The 24113-nt window shown below is 35.5% G+C and overlaps 1 protein-coding gene across 1 annotated transcript in view; it reads right to left on the bottom strand.

The window, feature by feature from the left end:
- Positions 1-24113, bottom strand: part of BABAM2 (BRISC and BRCA1 A complex member 2) — a 182325-nt gene that overhangs the window by 99474 nt on the left and 58738 nt on the right. The window contains exon 6 of the mRNA XM_075146831.1: positions 21262-21336. Within this exon, the coding sequence (XP_075002932.1) occupies positions 21262-21336 (75 nt within the window). The remainder of the gene's footprint in view (positions 1-21261; positions 21337-24113) is intronic.

Below are 24113 nucleotides of genomic sequence, written 5' to 3'. Positions count from 1 at the left end.
CACTGGGAATGGATCCTCAGTTTTAGTTCTGCTGGGTACTTCTTTCAAAGGTGCAGCTGTTTGCTACAATAAAATTTATAGCATATTGCTTAGATTAGTTTCAAACAATTCAAGAAATAGCACTAACTGCAACCCATGGTAAAGTGCCCCACAGCTGAGTATATTAGAAGATAGTATTTCAAGAGAAGATATGTCAATTTATTAATCTTCACCTTCCTTTGCACAATGTTATCATCACGATGATAAACTCCTTAGATATACTCATGGCATATGCAGGTGCACATACATATATGTAGGTATATAGGTTCTTTTAAGTGTTATGCTCTAGTTACCAGATGGTCACTGCAGTAATTAACTTAAATGAAACAGAAGTGAAGATCCTTCTATCCTCTCCTTTTTTTGCTGCTTCATTTGGGATCCACACCAGTCTTGCTAACTTCTGACCTTTCAGCCCAGACAGTTACTCATGTCATAAACACAAACTTCCCTTTAACTATGAAACTCAAGACGTTTTCCTCTCCATATAGCATCGTTAACTGGTTGGTCTGCAACAGAAGCCACTCCTCCCTCTACTTATACTTGGCACCACAGCAATGTCCAGAAAGCTGAAGCCTTCATTTCCCTTGATAGGTCCCCAGACTCTTTGAGTAATATTAAATAGAATTTGTTAAATATTCTTTGGAAATAACCATGCTGGCTCCCTGTAAGCACATGCTTTTTAGCCCCTATACTCTAAGCCCCTATACCCTATATGAAAACTTCTAGAGTCTTCCAGTTTTCCAACAGATCTACTTCTGAAACTGCTTTTCAGCTGGGCTTTAACACTCCCCCAATTTTATCAAGGGCAATATTTATGCTTACATAAAAAGAAACTTTCAATATTTTCCTTCTCCTCTCTAAAGAAATTATGCCATTTCCTTTTGTGTTTCTCCACATTCAGTTCCTCACTATCCTAAATTAACTGAAGGACTTCATAAAGTTTCTTTTGTGGGTTGTTTGTTTTAATATATTTTTAATTTTGTTTCCATGGCATATGTGATCTTTCTGGGAACAGAAGCTTCAATGTTTGAGTCCCTTCAGCCTGAAATACGAGCTGGTTACTTAAACACATCTGTCTTGGTTTTTATTCAGAACAACTGTGCTTATTTGACAGTAGTTTGTCTTAAGGCTACCCTGTGTCCAAACAGATGCACTTATGGTAAGTGTTTGTTTGTTTGTTGTTAATAAATATAGAACAGATATCCTTTTCCACTAGGACTAGTCAACACCTACAGATTTGTATCTGTTTTCTTCCCCCAAAACTTTTATTTCATTCATTCTGAGAGCAGTTTAAACCCCACTGCATTAATCAAGGATACAGTGTTCCCACATTAAGAAATATTCTCTGCAGGTATTTTCATATCTATGAAATTGGTTTCCAAGATGCTTTACATTAAAACTTTAATCTTCACAAGATTACTATAATTATTAGTTGCGCTGTAATAACTGGTTTTGTGGCAACCACGTGTTTGATGCTCTATTGTTAAAAGAGGAGCAGTCCCTTTTTTAAGTCTTTACTATCTGGAAGGCAGATGTATAAAGATACCAGGAAAGTCCAGAGACAAAACTAAACATCCCAATTTTTTTTCCTAATGTTTGTTTGCGTTGCATTGTAATTAACTCATTTTTTATAGCTCTCATAACAAATTATCTTAGAACAAGAAAAGGAACTAACTGAAGGGCACTCTTTGCCATAGCCAGTTTCACTCTGGAACATACTGATATGCGAGGTACAGTTATTTGAGAAAACGGGAGAACAGAACAGACACACTCAGACAACATAATCACTGACGCCTTGTTTCCTTAGGAAACCAAGCTAAAATTACAGCTAAATGAACAATGTGGTTTATCTGAAATTCTGAAATATGGTAGGTAAACCCTTGACGTAAAAATGTATGAAGAATTCCTTTGTGGGAATGTGTTCAGAGGATGTCAGCAGTACTCCATTCCTTCTAGAGGCAGTTATTTCCAATTGAAAAGCCATTCTTGAGAAGGAAAATGGAAGTCTGTGGTGTTGTACAGGCAGATAGATGGCTGAGATGACTATGATGGGTACTTACAGCAAGTCCACGATAAGCTGTACTTAAGGTTCACTAAGCCTAGAAAGTGGAGGCTCCAGACTGACAGTGAAACAACTGTTGTTTGTATAGCTCCTCAGAAATAAGTCATCCATTCACTTTCTGAGAAAACAGTTTAAGACAAAATGTTGCCTTGATTTATAGGAAGGTTAAAAACAAAACAGGAGGTAAGTCTGAACTGTAAAGGTTCAAAGTCTGTAAAAACTGCACTCCTCATGGGGGGGGAGATCAGAATTTAGATTATTCTTCCTTGATTGAAATTGCTTTTGGAAACCCAAAAACTGGACAGCTATCAGGGGAAGGAGAGACGAGAAAGACAGTGGGCACAGACGTTTTAACTTACATCAGGCTACAATGCACTCATTGAACAAAGCAGGTGAGGTCTTCTCTTACTGCTTGTTGAAGAAAACTAAGGTGATGCTATTGAAAACTTTATTTCATACTACTTATGTTGGTGAACACCCACCCACTTAGAACATTCACTGCCAGACTGTAGCAAAGGTGCTACACTTTAAATAATTTTTCATAGAGTAAACAACTGTCTCCTCTTTGTTTCAGTTCAAATAAAGTATTTCAGTGCACTGTCTGTTAACATGAATAATATAATACTTTCTTCAATTCTGAGAAACACTTCAGTTTCACTATGCTTATGTGAAGAAACCTTTCTCTAAATGCCCATACTTTGTGACCTGCTAACTTGACTATACAAAAACCACTGGTGGACTAATTGGCGAGAACACAGAAACCTGTGTTTCCTTTGAAGATCACAGATACTATATCAGATTAGATTTTGAAATAGGCGAATAAGAAGAAATACTCTGTTGAGTCTTCATGGTATAGAAGTTCATTTCTAGGTATAGTCCATGAATTTTCCATTAATTTCCTATAAAATATAAAGTGATGTCATTCTTGTTCTATCATATTTTTCATTAAATAAATTATAGGTAAAATGCATTATCCAGGACAATGAATGGGACCACAACTTACTGTCGTGACATGGTAGGTAAGTGACATAATGCACTGGCTTATGTGCCAAATATTTTTTGTGTATTCTGTGATGCTCATGATCAACTCTTTCAGCTAAAAAAAGGTTTATTCTTCAAAGAATATGTACATTCTCAGTGACCCAAACACTGTTCTTTAATCTAACATAGTAAAATCATCGTTAATGCAAGTCCAATAGGAGATCCCTCTTAACTGTAATTCTCCAGGGAACTTAGGTAATGGAATCAAAAACTTGAGCTTTAAACAGGTGCTGGCACAAACCTAGTTGCAGTAACCAGAGCAACCTTAAGCAATGTTGTAGTTACCTGGTGTCTGCTCACTAGACTGGCGTCATATCTTTTTATGAGCCTTAGGCAGTTTGTGAATATGTATCTTTGCATTAATTCCCACTTAACAAAGTTGGATTTAATTAAACAAACTTAGGATGTTACAATCCTCACCAGAACTGAGATGTAGTATTATTCTAACAAAGAAGTTTAGCAGATATTTGCCAACTTTGATAAAATCCCTTGCTATGGATTTTGCCAATAAAATACTGATCTTCAATTTCACTTTTGTTATAAATTATGCCACTTCATGTATTTCGAATCGGTGAAAAACTTCTGTCTGCCATAATATTTTATCAAGACCTAAATTTTTTTTAAAACCAGGAAACTTAAGTATCTTCCGTATTTCAGCACCTGGAAACCTAATGAGGGTTTGAGGGTACCCAGCTGTGAACCTGAGAAAACTAAGTTACCCTCATTAATTATTTTAGGGAAAAAAAAAACAACACTTAACAAGAAAGATAAACTTCTGACACCACTACCAACAATAAGGTAGGCATGAGTAAGACTGATCTGCTTTGGGACCTACAGTGGTGTTCTGTCTGAAAGACAGTACTTCATTTAGTTCTGAGTCTACAATCAGAAGATAAAACAGGTCTTAGACAACGTAGAGCTTCTCCAGGCATATAGAAATTCCAAGGATGTCACAAAGAATACTGTAGGTATGATCAAGACACCCTCCAATACTACTTCTGAAAGCCAAGATGCCTTATTTATTATGCTTTCCACTCAAACAGATTAAGTAAACAAACTTCATATAAGGAAGGTTTTGCTTCCATTGACATAGTGAGGGCTTAGCAAGTTCCAGCACAGTTCAGAGCAGGTAAGGAAGAAGATGAAAGCCACTGTCTTCAGAAGAGCAAGAAATACTGTGGCACTAATCAATCAGACCTCTGGTGCTAAGGGTTGAGCTCTGTGTTGAGAAAACTTGGCTAATGCAGAAGTAATCATGACATGTTTTGCAGTCCTGCCAGAGCTGATACTGAAGCTATCAGCATTCCAGACACTGGTAACATGCAACTCAGCACAGGGAATACCAATGCTTGTGTATTGGATAGTTGGTATCATTATAAAATTTCACAAATAAGTTTCTTTCATAGAGTGCTGGATCATGCATAGGGTAGCTAGAGAAAGACAGAAAGAACTGAGGCCATTCCTAAATCCAGGTTTAGTTTGATCAACCTGACACCACAACAGCACTTGAGTTGCCAATGAAGGCAAGAAGAGAACAACGCTTAAGTCTCACCACTGAAAGTCTACTTAATTTTAATGTTAAGTGAATTTGATGCACGCCATTGCTCCTGTCAACAGATTATAATATCATTTCCACTGTCTTCTGCTTAATTTTGACATATTGAACTGATATTAAATAATTTTTTAAATAAAGCAGCACAAAAGCATTTGCAAAGTACTTATCATGCAAAACACTTGTAATCCTAAATTCATACATACACACATTTTAAGCTGCTGGTAGCAATTCAAACTATACTTAAAATGGATTAAAACAGTATTTAAAAGATATCCTATGACTAAAGTAAAACTTAATGTTTAAAACAATTATTTCAAGCCTTTTCAGTTTGGTTGAAATTAATAAAATTGCTCGTTTCCTCTCTCCCTCCAACGTTGCTGTATCAAAGGATATTACTTGAAGATTTAAAAACATCTACTGAATGACAGCTCCTTAAATTGCGTAAAGTTCAACCATGATAAACAAATACTCAAATGGACAAAGATTAGCACACAGAACAGCTTGTACTCACCTATTAATAAATACCATGCCAAATTTAGCCTGACAGCCACAACTAAATTAGCAGATAAAGTAATTATTGTATTTGATACTCCATGGCTTAAAAATCACAACTACCAGTATCTATTTCTGTTCTGTCACTATATGACTCTAGTAAAACTTCATAAACCAGTTTCCCAATTTTAAAATGTGGAGATTAATACATCTTATCAGTGATGTTACAGGGCTTAAGTCAGTATTTCTAAACTTTTAGATCCTGACTGCGAAGTGCTCCATCAATGCAGCAGAAAGGAAGCTTATTAATCTTAATTCCTTTAACTACCACCAACTGCTTCATGAACCACAAGAAAAAATTCCAAGTTGCAGAAGCACTTCCAGTATCAGACAGCTATCACTGACAGCATAAAATTCTTTTAATAGAAAAAGAATGAAAGAGTAATTCATCTGACGAGCCAAATTTCAGCCTGATGCTTTTATAGGAGTAATAAATCCCTGAAAATAGGATTTGTAATATTGATGCAGAAATATTGAGACAAACTCAAAACTATTAATGGTGCAAAAGACACCACTTCAAATGCTTTTACCTGTCTGAACCAGTTTTGCTGCTTTGACACACCCACAATTCTTGTATATATTTATCCCTCTGAAACACAGAACAAGCATATAACACAAAGAAGCCTTTATATATAATGCCATATAATTACCCTTCGTATTTCAGATGGTTTGAAAATCTATGTTTATGAATATAGTTCTCTGATCATGTTCCTGTTGACTTCAATGAGGGCAGAATACACCTCATGGAATAAAAGACTCAGTTGTCTCTTGACTGGCCCAAACTCTAATGGCTGGGCCATTAGACCAGCCTTTCTATAAAGGCATCTGAAATATTTGTTTTTAAAAAATTGCATGCAACTGGTTTCTTGCCTTGATCGCTTTCCAGGATCATAAACCTCTTCTTTTTTCTAATACAAACACAGGGAAATGAATCTACTAGCCAGTCCTTTCCCACAACGTGAAGGGTGAAATGAGTATTTCTTTGCAAAACACTGAAGAAAACCCACCAACCGTGATGTACACGCTTGCTCTTCACTCCAGACAAAACATGGGTTTAAAGCTAGAAATCAGCTACTTTTTATGACAGTTGAGTATATCAGAGATTCCTTGTTTCCAAATGCAAGTGACTTGATTCTCATTACTGAATAATCAATTACTCCGATTAATTGTACTATTATTTTCAGTACTTGTGTAAGAAAAACTGAGAAGGAAGATTCAGTGAAGCCATATCATCATTCCAAAAAGTTATATAGCAATATACATTCCATATTGTGTACTTCTCTATAAATGTATTGCTTTCTAGGTGTTATTTTATTGGTTGAAATCTGCATTTTAAATCTCATATATGCAACACCTCTAACTTTCTACAAAACACACTGTAGCAAAAATACAGCAGAAATAAGTAAACTTTACTCTCATTCCCCCAGTCCATTACGGGGTGGGGGGGGGAAGAGAAGTACTCTTCGGAATCCTTTTACTGCTCTGAAATTACAAGCACACATTAGGCACACGCACACTTATTGCAAAGTTGTCTACCTGCCTTTTCAGCATGTAAATGCTTCCAAACCATTGGAATAGCTGTACAATCAATAATTTGTTATAGAAAGAAATCTACGACTGCAATAAAGAAACAAAATATTATATCAATGTGAAATTGTATGTCACTAAGAAGTTTTACAATTTGTTTTTTCCCCATTTTATGTATGAAAACCCAAGAGATTATGTGACTTGTCCTCTCAGCATCACATTGAATCTCTTTAAGAACCTCTGTGGAAATCAAAACAGAGTATAGAATTTGTGCTTCTCAGTCCTTCACGTTGAGATGTAGTTTCATGACCGTGAGATACAGAAAGAGAAGACACTGACACTCACTCTGCAACACAGGCTTCAAATATATTAGTGTGCTTTGGTTTTTTTACAGAATCTTAGAAACATTCAGTCTTTACAGTTAATGACATGTTGCATACTTACGCGTAATATACCAATCTGTGGAAACAAGAGGGAGCAGTTTTGGTCACCAAAGGTGAGCTTAAGAATTTTAATACTGCTAAACTTAAAAAGGAAATATACTCTTAAAAATGGAATGCAAGTTGAAGTAGAAGTGGCTATTCACTTTTGAACTTCTTTTATGATTTCACGATCTTAAAATAAAATGTATCATTTACCCACCATAAATAACATCAATGCTCAGGAATTTCTCATCATTCTCAAAAGAAATACAAAACATATTGAAGAGCAATAAATAAACATTTTGCTAACAATTATGTTGTACACCACCAGGGTGGAACTGCTCTGAAAAACTCGTCTCTTCATATGCAAATTCCTGGAAACACACAATGCCAACTTCATTTACTTTTTCTTCATTTTACAGGTAAGCTTCTAAACACCTGCAATTGGTAACAGTCTCTAGGGGCGGGGGGGAGAAAATCAGGCCTAGTACCCAGAGAAAGATTTACACAAAGAGATAAAAAAATAAGTAGGTGTCTAAAAGTTAACCTTTTATATTTCTGCTGTTAGACAAATTTGAATTTTAAATACATTATTCATCCACAGCTAAAACATTTAACAGCAACAATATGTAGTTCCGACTACTTCTTCCCCTGCCAACAAAATCTTTTTTCAGACACGGTATTCCTTCATGTACTATTTGTAGGGAAATACTTCTCTGTAATAAAAATTCCTTCTGTATTTTTTTTTCATTCCCTTCCAACTTATACCAAACAAGAAAGCATAACACACATCCTTTTATGGTTAAAAAGATCCTGACCAAGGTTCTTAATGTTCTTCGACAAGCGATGCCCACATTACCACAACATTTTCTTGACTTAACACAGTTTGAAGATGAGGATGATGCCTTACATGCTCCAGGCTGAATAAATTTGCTAGGAAGACATGTCCTGACAGATATGCTTAAGAGAATAAGGTCATTGATTGATCAGGAAAGGAGTCCATTAAAATAATGGAATTAATATATTTGCAGATGGTTACATAACAGGACACTGTCAAGGTATTTTTGTCAATTTCTGAAAATTCCTTTCTCGATCAGCATTGATAAATGTTTTGCTGTGTATTTGTCTAGCTTTCAGAGTGTTAGAAGCTGGTTTACAATTAATTGCTGCATAAAAAACTAAATAGTCCTGAACTAATTGTTTACTTAAAAATAATAAAAGCATTTTCAAATACTTCGTTCCACATGTAATAGTTTTGCAAGGATCTGAATGTGCTCATGCATAGGTGAAACTAGTAAGTATCTGGAGACAATACTGTGAAAGTTTCAAACTAGTGTTTTCAAAAGTTTACATGCAGTAAGCTTCCAAAATATTAATCTCAATAAGAATCTTTTTCATTGTATTTTTCAAAGAATCCAAAATTAGAACACAAAGATGAACAGATAAGACCTGTTTCCACTCTTTCTCTATGATTCAAAAAGCACACACTAATGTGTTCTGTATAGCTGTAAATATCTCAATTGATAGTACCTTCCAAAATTGCCTTAATATGGTAATGCAAAGATTATTCATCTTTCTGTAGCAATTCAGGCTCTTGCTTTTTCTGTCCGACCCCAAAATAGCTTTTGCATATTAAATGAGCTGTTAAGCTGTCTTCATATTGAAAACTTACTATTGATTCTCTTAGCTCACGTGAAGGGAGAGATTTCCTTTACAGTAACAGTGATGAACAACTCAGTGGAAGAAGGAGAAAACAAACTGCACCTTGACCTACCACAAATGTTCTTGCACTGATCACTTGACTAAAGATTTATTTTTAAGATCAGCAGCCAGGTAGAGGAGACAGACAACCGATTACCCCACCAAATATTGTGACAGGTTAATTCAGCTTGCTATGGATGGTAGTAACTGGGGGGCTAACCAGCAAAAACACTTCCCCACTTCCCATCATCTCACTTGATAAATTGCTACATGGGACACATAGGAGAACCATAATGGCACAGCGTAGACATTCAAGGAGGCCAGGGATTAAATCTGTATGAAATGAAGCTTCACTTTTCTACTGCTCACAAATCTGGCTGTTTTACTTAAAATCTGAAAACCTCTATCTGTATGTGCCAGAAAACTGCACACATATCACCTCGCTCCACAAGAGTAGTCCTACTAAGCACACACTCATCTTTTGTCTTGCTGAACTGCATGGCAAAATTAATTTTGGGTTTTTTTTTTTACATCCTATTTATACAAATCATGATTACAATTTTCCAAGTTCCCCAGGAATGCATCACTCCAAACCTAACACACTGCATTTTTTTCAGTCTTGTATGTATCTTCTCTTCTTACCAGGCTTCCAACGATTCTCAGTGCTTTTCTATTAAATTACCTTTCTAGTGGTATTCCTTCTTTTTTATTTAGTATTGAAGCACTTTATTAACATACTGTTTATTCATACACAGTTACTTACCTTTTGATAACAGTAATAATGCTTTGGTATCACTGGCATAAAGCTTTCTACATCATTTTTCTAGGAGGGGTAAATTTATCCAGTTATATTCACAAAACTTATAAATAAAGAAGGCAAAGAAAAATAATTCTGCATACTGCAATGCTGCCTCACATGAGTCAGAGAGGTAATATATGCCTCCAAGTTGCTTTAACAGGTATAGTCTCCTAAATCTGATACTATCATTGCCTGAAGGCCTGTAAACTGGGCTGCAGTTTGATCACACATCTTTTCAAGAAGGAACTGGCAACATGTGGTAGACAAAAAAAAAAAGAGCGAATATTTTAGTTATTAAGTTGCTGCCATACAGTAAAACTGATGCTGCAAGAACACAATCATAAAATGCCAGTCTTGTTCATTACAAATTCAGTCGCACAGCTTCTCATGAAACATTTGCTATTGCAACCAGAAGAATCCCTCTGGTAATTTCATTCCAACATTTCTTTTGTTTTAGGGGAGCTCATAAAGCATGCAATCCTAAAGTGTCATATTATTAGCATCACAGTCCTTTATTTCTACCAAACAAGTTGCATAAATCCTGGTCACTAGTCACTAATGCACTGCCTGCTCTAAATAAGGCTTTTTTTTACCCGGTATCCATCTATTAATATCCATCTTGAATTAATCTCAAAATAAAGTCTCAACAACGGTTTCTGATTTTAAATTAAAAAAAATAAAATTAAAACTTGCAAAAGCAGCTTGAGTTGCCATGTTAAAATGAATATTTAATGCAAGATAAACAGCTCTTCTGTTCGGTAGTTCTTGTGCAGTCAAGGTTAATTACACAGAACAAAGCCTAGAAATTATCGCCATTTTAATAGCATTTTACATCCACTTTCAAAATACATGATATGCATAAAACAGAATGGATACACAAAGAACTACATTCTACCTAGAAAATTGTGTTCCATTTGTAAACAAAGATGAAACACAGTGTAAAGAATATAAAATTAGAATTGTATCTTAGTTTAGATATTTCTCACCCAGAGACAACTATCAGACATCAGCAATCCAGATTTCATTTACTCTACTCCTTGCTCTGTTATTTGCTTTTCAATTTTTTTTTTTTTTTTTTTTAAAAAATCAGTGAAACAGTTACAGTGCTTTTCTTTCATACAGAACACAGCTGGGCTCTGTGAACTTTGGAAGGAAGGTATCATAGAAGTTCTAAGGGAGATACACTCCCTTTCATCGAGCTCTAGAACATATTAACAAGAGCCTCATCCTGAGAAATATTATGTACCATCCTGAGAAATATTATGTACTTGTAATGAGTTTCTTGCCACTGAAGTCAGTGGCATGCAGGGAGAATCTCATTCCTTTCAGAAATGAACACCAAATGCTTTTTATTGCTTGGACCAATAGCTAGAACTCTGAGCCCTCTTTTTAATGCTAGGGGGAGTGTTGTTGTTGTTGTTGTTTAACTATATAGTTTGGTAGGGGGAAAGAAAAGCACCATACAATGTTGCAATGGGCTTATGTGAGTCAATATAACATCTTATAAGTTATTGTCCAAATGTTAAGAGGTGTCCATGATAACTAAAATCAACAGGTACTTAAGACACTCAAGAACAGTAAAGAATTTTGAGGGACAACATAAAAATTTGTATCAGTGGAAAAATGGCCTATGAGAAAAATCTCCAACAGCTCTGAAATCATACAATTCTCCCTGCTGACAGAAGTAGCTTGTTTTTCCTTCAAGAAAAACGTGCCAAAATGCACTGGATCTGAATGACTGCTCATCGTAATTGTGATGAATTGCGAAGGTTACAGAAAGAGAGGGGAGAGGAAGAACACCATTCTGGTTAAAGCCTTGGACAAGCTCTCTATTCACAGCTCAGGATTCCACTATAAATTTATATACACCTCGTTCCTCCATGCTTCAAGTCCTGTCTAAAAAATAGAGGTTTTTTTCCATGTGTCACAACTACTACGAACAATATATTAAATAAGAACTTGTGAGATGCTCAATTACTATTTTCATCTAGCCTATGTAGATAGAGACAATACCTATACGTATGTCAAAATGGTAACCTGCGTATAATTTGACCTACATTTCAAGAGCTAATCTAATCACTTAGCAATAGTAAGATGAAAATTAAATAAGATTTATTACTTACAAAAAGTCATGAGTCTAGGTGAAATGAGATAGAATTAATGATTTTATCTAGGACACACACTATAAATGCTAAACAATGAAAATAGTAATTTGGAACGAGCGTGTTTATTCTTTCTCAACCAACACATTGTCCTCAGGGTTCTTGCAAATGAGTAGCTGATTATTTACATACCATCAGTCAGTCATCAGTTTTAGTCAAGACATCAGTCACATTTGTCTAACATTTTTCTAGACCAGAAAAGATGTTACAGTAAAACACAGAATATCGGCTATCTCCAAATATATAAACATGTTTAGATGTACATATTTCAGCAGTTTATTACTAAAAGCTAACTCCAATAAGCAAATCATTATAATGACAAAGAATGGCAAGAGTTGGAGCAGCATTATTAGTTTAACTCTATTTCGCTCTTCTCCTTCAGCAGAAGTACTTCCTATCTACATTATGTGGGTATACTTAAATATTGTATGTGCATGCCAGACAGTTCATTATGTAACTGAAAACCAATATTTAATTCACGGACATCTTTTTGCCCAAATTTTGATGTACTGGTAACTTGTTAAGACCTAAGGAGTGCACCTAATTGCATCCAATGAAGCCAAATTAATGCTCCTCCCCACTACCCCATCTCTCCCATGGACGTGCTGTTTGCAATGATTACAGGTCCCAGCACATAAAAGACATACAAGTTCTAGCATGAACACTTAAATCATTAAAACAGAAATAGAGAGTCAACAGGTCTAAGTTTTATTTATCTTTCCTTCACTGTCTCACTGAGATGCTGCTGGACAAAGCAGTCTTTCCTTTAGCCTTCTCCATCTAAAGTCTGCTTCTAAAAGACAAAATACCGAAATACACCTTATGTAAACAAGCAACTATTTTCCTAAGTAGAAGTTACTATAGAAATACAAAGCTTGATAGGAACACGGCACATTATTCATTAGCAATTAGTGAAGAAAATGCTGTGCATGCTTTTGGTAACATGGAAGCAAAACAGCAGAACATCCTAGATTTTTTTTTTTTTTTTTACTTTATGTTTTATGATGTTATGATCAATGACATTGTCAGTATCAATTAGACAAAAATAAATGTGATGGATCATCCAACCTCAGAATGTTTACTGCTAAGATTCAACTGATTCAACAGTAAAGCTCTAATTCTTTTTTTTTTATATATTTTTGGCTGTAATACACTCTGCTACACAGTTATTTTTCAGATACATATTAAAAAAACAACAACAAAAAAAAACCTTTTTAGACTGACAGCCATCAAAGGATTTTGTGCATTTAACAGCAAAAAGTTACCAGTGCAAATCACGGAATCCAAAACAATAATGACTAAGAATCATATGAAATCATCATGCAGACGTACATTCGTGTTAGTACTATACTTTCTTAAGACAGACATAATCTAGTAGTCTGAAAGCCAGAACAAAAAAAAACCAACCCAAAACACTAAACCAACCTAATGCCAGTAAATAACTGGCACTTTTGTATACAAAATTGACTTTAAAACCCCAAAATATGAGCTGGTGTAGGACTTAAGCCCTGATCTGAAGGGCTTTCTAAGAAAGAAACCTAAGAGTAGAAAGAGGTTGTGGGCTCAGCACTGAAATATCCTTCTTAACATCCTACCATCATGCTTTATGTACTTCTATATTTGCAAATGCAGATTTGCTGGTTAATGAATTTTACAGATTATTGCTATGCCCATATTCTATGCTCAACAACTTTGCAAATATTTTTCCTTTCAAGAAGAAATGGCAATGGGGAACTAAAGAAAAAATTTCAAAAAAATATAACCAAGATCCTCTTCCCAGTTTAAGACCATGGTACATTGCTTGTTTTACATACTATGGGTGGACCATGACAGATAAAACAAGCACCATCATTATGTAATAACCTGCAATTATTTTTATGACTATTGAATTCCATTCTTCCTATGCAATACATAGAATGCAAATGTAAAGCAATAGTACAAATTACAAGCCCTAACAAGGCAGTAAATCTGAACCAAGTCACGCAACATAACGTGTCTATAAACTTTCTCACCAGATGCAAAAAAGACTTTTAAGAAGCTGTTCTTTTTAACTTGTTTTTCTTCAATTTTTTTAGAAAATTAATGAAAAAAACCCTATTTCTACTCATCTCAGCATAGCAAATTAGTAGTTTGATCAAATTAGAGAAAAATTCACAGAAATTGAGATGAATATCGTAAGATTTAATTTATCAGTAGATGTGGCGGTCCTTTACTTTACTATTGCATTATAAAAATAAAATGTTTAAATATAAGATAACTGTCATCAGAAATACAGTTGATTGGGGATTATGATTCATATTAAGATCATAACCTATAAAAATCATCAGCTGTGCAGAATGAGCTGTTCCAGTTGACAGATCTTATTAAAAAAATCTTCCAAAAAATTACAGATAAAAGGTGATTTAAAAAATTGCTTTTGGCTTTCAGCATATGAGGCTTAAGGTAAAGTGCTCCTGACACTAACACGTATTTTATGTGGTTTTAGTGACTAGTTACTACAAACAAACCATGTTATTGTGGAAAAGTTCTACTAATAAAATTCAGTGAGAATGAAGGCAAGTGATCAGTTTACAAAATTCAAATATAACATGTTCTGATTATAAAGTATACTTTTATAGGGCTTTGCTTCCCTCAGTTTGTGGGCAGAAGATATTCGAATAAAATTATGAAAGCATGACTAATTAAATCATAGTTTCTGTAAGTATTTCTGGAGCTTCACTGAATTATAGCAGTAACACTTTACTCTTAACTCTCCAATGCCAGAATCAGTAGATTCTGTGGCAAAGCAAGAGGGCTGACCTATTCTACAAAATTCTGTGAGGTTAATAATTAGCTTGTCTTACTGCTGCAGTCTAAGAAGCACAATGCTTCTATACAGTGGAATAAATAAGATCTTACACTTTTACCTACAGTGACAACTGAAGCATCCTGCTAAATAAAAAGCCAAAAAAAAAACCCCAAACCTTTATAGCTGACAGATCTTATGTTTTTTAAGCTATTATGAAAAACTAGACACTTAAAAATATTTTATCACCGAAAAATTCACTATTTTTCCATTGCCACAACTTTCTAAACTGCCAGAAACATTTCATGACATGAACACCTTTTTATTTTTGTTTTTGGCCTCACTCATTATGCAAGCTCCCCTGCTTGGAGTTTGCAAGCTTCTGGCAACAGGCTGCTACTCTGACACTGGCCAGCATGTTGAGGAAAAGGAACACTTCCTCGATGGTACCTCATTTAGTACTTTTTGATGAAAAAAGTGGACAGCAAAAGTAAACCGCAGATTTCTGAGCACAGGCTAAAATGAAAGATTCTTAGAGACCAGTTTCAATGACATCTCTTCCTGATAAATGTCTTCTGCACACAGACAGGTTACATTTATTTTCGTGGCCTCTAGATCATACAATTTACTGGCTTCAGCTACTACAAACTATTTTGTTTCGAACGTTGCCAGTACTAACTTGCACAGACCCACTTCTAATCTAAAATCTCAATGCCTCATTATAATTGCATGTTATAAAGTTTGCCTTTAAACTATTAACAGAAGAAATCTAGACAATCTTTGACAATTCAATATTCTGTTTAAGTAATTTAATGCTGGTACAATAAGCAATCTAGTGAATATCATACTGACATCCACTTTTAAAATTTAAACTACTTGCGCCGAATGCTTACATACATTTCAAGATAAGGAATACATTATGGAATACAATTCAGGAAGTTAACTTTATGCCTCTCTCACAAAGTCTTAAGTAGTATAAGATTAATAGCAATCTATGTATTAGTTTAAAAGATCTCTATGGAAAGCACGGTCAAAGTATTGTGAATTATGAGAACTACATATTATTTCAGGATTACCTGCAAGTCTCATAAACTGCCAGTTTTCCTATTTGTAAAAGAGGTACAATGACAGCTGGCACCATACACATGACAAGCTTCATGTGATGTACAGGTCCCTCATTCTACCCAATAGAGAAGACATATATACATTATAGGAAGATAGTCAAATAGTATATACTGCATAATGCGCTATGTTCTTTTGAGAGGTAGCTGCCCAGCATAGTGTAAAACAGTCTAGTGTAAAAAGATCAAGTCAGATCTGGACTCTAACTCCTTCTTGCCACTGACTTTGTGACCTTAAGACACTACACATCAGGTTTTAGTTAGCCAGTTACCAACAAAGTCAAATGAAGTTTAAAAGCAAAAGAAACTACTATACTTTTTCAGAATATTTAGCTCAAACTTTTGAATTAAACAGCAGAGGTACTATTTTTTATACAAGCCTATTTGTGTTTTGGTATTTGCAGCAATTTAACACAAACCTTAAATGCTGTCAAATAAATCAAACTGCTAAATCGTAATAGTGAAGAAACCGGCCTGGAAAAAAATCTCATTTGACCCTGCATATTATACTTAACTTTTGTTGTTTGTTCTCTACTATAGTTGATTACTCAAACATACACAAGTATTGCAGTCTTTTCACAGTACTTGGAATTTGGTCTACGTCATAAACAAAAGTTGCACTGAAGTCTTTTAACAGACTTCCAAATGATGAAATCACAATACGGAAAAACACAAATATGTTCTTATCTTTCAATTTGAACTTGAGGATAAACCTATTCCATTGACAGTCTTACACACAACTGTTTGGCCCCTGGCAATGTGTCTAGACAATGTCTGTTATTTGTTTCAGTTCTGAAAGATATGCACTAAACACAATGGTCATCACAAAAAAGCTCTTCAGAAAAAGATTTAAAGATTTTTTTTAGAACTTCTACAAAAAGAAATTAGGTCTGCTTTGCATATTTCCTTTACACTTGAATAGTAAGAAATTATTGGAAGGCTGCTGGTCACAGCATCATAGCTATATTGGGCCAGATATTAGCTATTCACCAGGGCACAACAAGCAGGTACATAAGAACAGGAAATTAATACTTTAAAAATTACATACAAGAAGGTGGTGGTAATCAGGGCACATCTTACTTAGCCAAAACCTCAAAAACCATGGAAATAAAAGAAAAATACCTAAATGTCTTGTTTTTGTTTTCAACAGCATCACTGGCAACATACTCTAAAGTTCACTCATACTGTGCAATCATACCACAGTCACATAGTCTAGTACAAATTGTAAATTACTGAGCTGGAGATATTTAATGAGTTATCATTATGATAACACATGTCCCTGTAGCTGACCAAAACTACGAAGAATGAAACAAAATTTGGATGAGGTATTTTAGATGCTAAGTCTATTACCTTCATTATTACTGTGGCATACACGGTATCTGTAAAGAAGCACAAATATAAACTAGAGACTGACTCTCAAAACCGGTATGTACAGTGAATACTTCCACTTACAAAATACTGTGGTGAAAATTAAAAATGTTGCAACCAACAGAAAAGAATTTAAGCCAAAATGAATGTGCTGATTAAAAATCCAACTGCAAAAAAGGGAAGTATAAGAGCAAACAGATACAGATGTAAGGATTTTCCTGAGCCAAAGCCATGTTCTTGTCAAATAAGAGCACCTTAATGAAAGACTTATCAGTAATGAACCTTGCAGTAGTTTGAGCCACCAGCTTGATTCTGCAGTTGTTTTAACACTTAAAAATTTTTATTTATGTCAAATGGATTTGCATAAGAAAACAATGTAAAAGTGGATACAAAGGTCCACATTCAATTCAAAACCTTTGTATTAAAGTATAAATTTGTAAAGGAAAAAATAATGAAAGGGTGTCTTTTCCTAAATGTGCTTTTTCAGTGTAAACCAACATTTCTTTTTGAACAGTTCTTTAGCTTGGAAATTAAAGAATGATAGCTTTTCTTTCAAGTGTGAAGGAATATGCCAAGAAGACTTACGAAAAGATTTATCTGCTGCAGCCATTACAAGCGGTATTATGTTTCCAAATAAATAACTGAAGAACTTTTACTAGAATTTCAGAATTCAAAGGAAGAGACAGTGTACTCTGCATTGCTCTTGTAATCATTCTCATTCTTCTTCATATACTTAGCTATTTTCCTTAAAATGCACACACACTTGAACTGGATTTTAAATTTAGTGCAGCGAATACCTTGAAAATAACCTGGTAAATCTGCCTCTCCAGTCCATAACAACCCAACTTACGCTACGTCTTCAAATTTTTATTCTTTATAGGGAAAGGAGAATACTCTCACCACCATCAGTACAAAGTTGACAGAGTAAGATCTTACGATTCCGGAGTGTATTCTCAACAACTCCAAAGATTTTGTAACACTACAGACTGTTCTCACAGCTTACATCCTCAAACCTGAGTATTGGCTTACTGTACAAAGCTTTCCAGTCACACTTGTAGTGTGATTACCTACTGATAACAATAAAAATTTCAGAAGAGCATTACAAATCATTGGGGTAGTCGGAGTGATTGATGAGGCAAAAATAACTGTCTTTAAATATTTCACCAGATTTTAATACAAGTTATATTAATTAAACATCAAAAAAGAAGACGGCAGAAAAGGTATAACACAGGTTTCAACTTTGCAAATCGTCACAGAGAAGCCACTGCACACTGTAAGGCTGGCTACAGACTAGAACATAATTCAAACACATTAAATTCTGCAGTTAAACATTAAGCTGTTAATACACTAACAGCCTTCAATTACTGACTGCTCTTCCACTTTTCAGGGTAATATATTAACAATTATTGCCACTGCATCAATAGATGCTCTCTCATGTACCATAATCCAGCAGGTTGTATTGAAGCCAACATAACTGGCAGACATGATGGAGAATAAACTCCTATTTTATTGCAACAAATCAAAGATCTATTTATGTCAAAAGTTTCACCCCAAAAAAAGAAAAGGAATAAGAAAGACATGGACAGCTTAAAAAAAAATCTGAATTTTTAAAAATAGCTTTATGAATTTGGAGTAGTCAGAACATAATTATTTCAACCACAACAGAGTAGTTCCAACCCTACCTGCGTTTATATTGTTGTCATATGAGATGACATTCATATAGCTGATAATGTCAGAATACAAAGAGGTAAAGGCAGCAGGGGTAAAAGGTCCATGCCTGCAACAGAGCGCACTCTGTCATAATCCATGCTGGAGCCTGAGTCGATCCATTTTTCTACCATCAACACACTACTGGAATAAAACAGTATTTCTCCTCCTGTGGCTACTCATCCAGACTATGTACCACCTTCCTACCACAGACAGTTAACGTGTCAGTTTGCATAATAGAAGTCTGCATAAGAAAGCTACAGATTTCATCAGTACATTGCCCAGCAAGAAGGATCTACTGTTAGTAAAAATCCAGGCTATTACGTACAAAAATACATTAATTTTAAAACACCAAAGCGAAGACATTAAGATTTTTAGAAATGTCAAAATAAAGGTAGACTGGGAAACTTTGATTCTGCTACCTTCTGTGCGTGCCTCTTCACATCACACAATCTATATATGCATGCAAAATAAATACACATTTTCTTTCAGACTAATGAATCATTCAGTACTCAAGGTGAACAACGCTCCAGGAAGCAGTTGTGGAGCACTGACGATTTATTCACAGTATACCAACCTTGTTTAGAGAAGGTGGAAGATGTTTAGTAAACATGATAAGGAATTACAGTAAGGAGTATGCTGTCATGTATTAAAACATTATTCTTTAGAAACAAAGGTAGAATCTGTTTCTATCACAAGGTTCCTACATGATGACAGTTATTTACATAAGTCATACACCACCTTCCAACCTCCAAGTCATGCAGTTTCCCCAGAGGCTGAACAGAGGTATAAGACAGCCCTGTGACTGAAGCTATTGAACAAACTGGGTGTGCACCTGTCCTGAAATTCTTGACCAATTTAAAATTGTTCCTGGAAAATATGGCACTTGGAGTTCTGGCAGGAGCAGACAGTTAGACGTTCTCAGTCTCCTTTTTTCCACAGAGTCTTTCAGAAGCAAATGACAGCTATCCTGCAGTCCAGGTGAACTGTTGCTGCATCCTGCTTCTCAACGCCATCCGTCCTGAAAAGGCCTTGGCTAACCCTCTTACATCTGACTGGAAATGTTCCCATCAAGTGAGAAGAGAAAGCCCTGATGAAAGACAGCAGCTGGGAGAAGGGCTGCTACCATGAACACAGGAACAAACTCAAAATATCTGGATGCTTTTGAGAAAGTTAGGGGCGGCTCATTACTCAAACAGCAAACAGTCTATAGAAGGTAAAGAGATCATAGCATGCCAATCTTAGACTACAACCAAAAATTTCAGTCAGATTATAGTTGTGCCTGCCTTTATTTTCATGGTTTTTAGCTTGAGACATCTTAGTTGGAGAAACAGTGAAGATTCATGCTTGCAATTGTGATCTAACGATAGTTGAAGACAGTTCTAACAATAAGATGAAGAGGAGGTAATGGGGTATACACTGACACTTTCATCTCAACACATGAGTTGCTAAACATTAAGCAGCTGTTCCTCTTTCCAAATACTTAAAAGTAAAAAGCTGAGTAAGGACACAGACATGCAGTTTAAAGAAAAGATGGGTGTTGGTAACGTCAGCTGACTCAAACCTTGTCTGCAGTAGAAGTTCCAGCACTTCATTCTGACAGTAATGACAGACAGAGAAAACCCAGATCTCTCACTGCGTTCTCTGAATACAGTAACATTGACCTTATGATGGGCTTCCACAGTAACTGCTTCAAAGAGTGACTGTCCTCCTGCTGCGAAAGCCGCTCATTTCAAATTACTCCATGTTGGTAGTTTGTCACAAGGGTTTTTTCTTTTCCTCTTAGCAAAGAAAGAAATACTTTTTTCCAACTCACATCAATAGTCTATAGTCCTACTTTCTAAAGTATCTGGTCAAATTAGTGTTCTTTGTAAATAATGAAGCAAAGTAATCATCAAAACCTTCAGTTCATGTCATCAATATTTGCTTTTACTCCCTGTTAAGAAATGGTATATTTAGTTTGCTTTTCTGCTTCTACTATCAAGACTACTGGTACAATTGGACTGTTTATTAAAAAACCCAACACTTACATAGCATGAAATTCCATAGACTCATATAAAAGAGTTTATCTGGAAATATTTAAATTTATTCCCCAAGATAATACCTTGGATATGGTCAAGAGTTTGCTACTTATCATATTGTCTAAAAAACCAGAACATCTGCACTGCATGCCATCTTCTACAACAACTCAAATCCTGCAAAGTCCTTTAGAGTAATAGGTGTATATTTACTACCTGGTAAAATGGCACGCAAAACAACAGCATGTCTAACATCACCTTTCCAAAACATAATAGGTTTAGAAATGGTGGACTTTCAAACTCTTGGAGAGGAGGAGGGCAGGGAAGTCAAAATAGCTACTAAGAACATTTCAATAATTCATACTCTTTCACAAATACTATCAACGTAGACATTCATTTTACCTTGAGAAGGTATGTAGGAATATTGCTGAAATCTACAGGCAACTTCAAGAGGAAGCGAGCTGAGAATTCTCCAGTCTGTGGAAAAAAAGTAACACTAATGAGACCTGGTGTCTAAAACAGAACCACAAATTGAACATTCCGAGTGCAAAATATTAACCAGAAAAATGTGTAAGAGCTCATACCAAGGAGAAGGGTTGAGATTTAAAACAACGTTTCTCAATGGAATTACTGAAGAGGAAAAAAATAATTTACAAATTTCACAGACACTATATGAGAGAACATCTTAAAAACCATAAAACACCATTGCCAGTAAGTCAACAGCAAATAGTAGTCAGAATACAATAACGTGCACAATAAAAATCAGACTACACTTTGTTAAGCCCTAAATATAGATGTATCTTGGCTGTACTCATTTCCGGACAAAAGTCCGGCAAGACCTGCAAATGGTCTGAAAGCAAAGCTAAAAACCTGACAAATTTATAAGAGAGTAGAGATAAAATAGAGGCATCTTCACAAACGTTGCAGGTACACATGAGAGAATTTGCGTTGAGTAAGGTGAGAATGTATAAAGTGTCCTCTGATTAAACATAGAGGAAAGAACCAAAGTAGAAGGTTTTATATAATTTGTTTTCAGAATTATGTGACTCTTAACACCTATTTACTGAAAATTTGCCAAGCGTCCCTTACACATTGCTCTTTTTTACACATAAAGTGTATGCAAAGGAAATGGAAAGGATTTCCTTTCTGTTTCATACACTTCCTCAAAACCAGACTTTGTCCACCTGGTTATGAAGCAATGAAGTTGGCTCTTTGTTGAAAAACAAATGCTTGCCTGATTTCTTCCATATTAATTTTTTGCCATCCCTATTTTTTAATTCAATAAAGTAGCCATACAGCAGGTATATTTGTAATGTTGAATTAGCAGTACAAAAAGCATTAATTTTATCAGTTAAGTACAAAAAAATCAGGACATCTTGAGACAAGGTAGCAAAACTTTTTTCAGTTTTAACACTGTCCTATCTTTGTATACATATGCTACTTAGTTATGTGATGACATACAATTTTTAAAAAACAGTACTTCATTTTAACAGGCAAGGGGACAAATCAAAGCTGTGTGAATATGCAGCATTCGTTCTCCCACAGTAAGACATAGGTACAACTTCACTATTCCCTGAACATGGTTATCTGTGCCTTATTTTCATTTTACTATTTTAAACGTTTTGCATAGCCAGACAAAGAGAGAAGAAAAACACTTTCAAACAGGAAATATACGACACACAAATTTTTACGAAGTGCACATCCATCTATGGTGAATGTGTATATTGCAATTCTTATTAAAAGGATGAATGTAAATACTACACTAGATTTAAACAGGATCATCTTTATTGTGTATACAGCTGTACCTTGTGGTAAGCAAAAGCCTGTAATACATCTGAAATAATGGAAGCATCCTTTCTGTAAAATGCAGCAGTGACCCATGGAAGAGATGTAGAGGATCTTGACAGCAAACAGGTTGCCTGGGACCATGTCCAGACAGCTACGACAACTCTTCAAGAGGAATGCATTCAAAGTCTTTTAACACCTGTACTGAAAATTTGCCATATGCCTTTGCAAAATAGTCAGTACGTTTGCCTCCCCTCTCAATTAGCTGTGCTAATCCATAAATTGCTTTGAGCTCAGCATAAGAGAAAACATGAAGGCTGTCACTGGCCATACACCACAAGCCTCCATAGTCGTGGACCACACTGATTGCTGTGCATATTGATTCAGAAAGGAACTGGCTGAAAAAAATACTGACAGAAACGAGCTTGCAGATGCACAAGCCTCTCTGAGAATGTACTGGAGGTCAAAGTCAATGGAAATGGGCTTTCCAAAATGAATGGTAAGCTGCTAAGCAGGGCAGCTGAGGAATATAAATGACTGTTTGCTAAGCATGTTTTTCTGTGGTACTGACATGACATAAAATTGAGAAGGAAAAAAATTCTACAGAACTGGATTCCTTCCATTAATTTTATGCCTAAAGTAATCAAAGATTTCATCCCAAGCAGCTAAGCACATATAGACAAAGGTGCTATATTGCGCAGATGTACAAGAAGCAATGCTAATACCAGTGCCAATTTGTTCCTTGGTTTATGTATCGGGCATGAACTAGAGCAACTCATTCCGCCTTCCAGTCACTAAACAAGAAAAAACAAGATCTTGAATGCAACCAAAATCTTTCCAATGGTACCTTGCCAGTTACATCATTTGCCAAAAGGGTTTGTGTGATGTTAGGTTGTAATCCACCCTGCTGCCAGCTAGCTCAGAATTGCCCTTAAAATTTGTCCCTGGTAGTCACACAATAGAGGCAAAGCATTTGCACTTAGAAACACTATGCAACAAAAAGTGAGCATATATTACATTAAAGCCAGGCTCTGAAACGTCTCCTGATGACACTACTCATAAGGATAGATGCCAACTTTCTGATGCTGTATTACTTATGTATGCAGAAAAATCACTGACTTCTTTTGTGTGTATAACACGAGGACTGCTTTGACAACAGTCAGGGCACTCGCTTTTTATTCAGACTGAAGTGGATATTATAGACAGTGCTTCTTGTCCAGACTTAACTTCCAAAAACATGCCATATGACATTTGCCATGAAATCCAGAAATTTCTGGTAAAATACCAAGTCTGATGAACTGGGATGGCCACTGAACAGATGAATGGCCTCTGATCAAAACATCAGCTGCTCCAAGATGGGGAAGTAAATAAGGATTTGCAGTCTAGACCTTTAGGTCATTCAGTCAAGATTATTTTGCAACGTATTACTTCCAAAAGTGTTCTGGATGGGCACGGAACAGTCCCTGTCC

The sequence above is a fragment of the Calonectris borealis genome, chromosome 3 (assembly GCF_964195595.1).
Source record: "Calonectris borealis chromosome 3, bCalBor7.hap1.2, whole genome shotgun sequence".
Taxonomy (NCBI): Eukaryota; Metazoa; Chordata; class Aves; order Procellariiformes; family Procellariidae; genus Calonectris; species Calonectris borealis.
The sequence above is the reverse complement of the archived record's forward strand: the minus strand, read 5'-3'. Positions and strand labels throughout refer to the sequence as shown.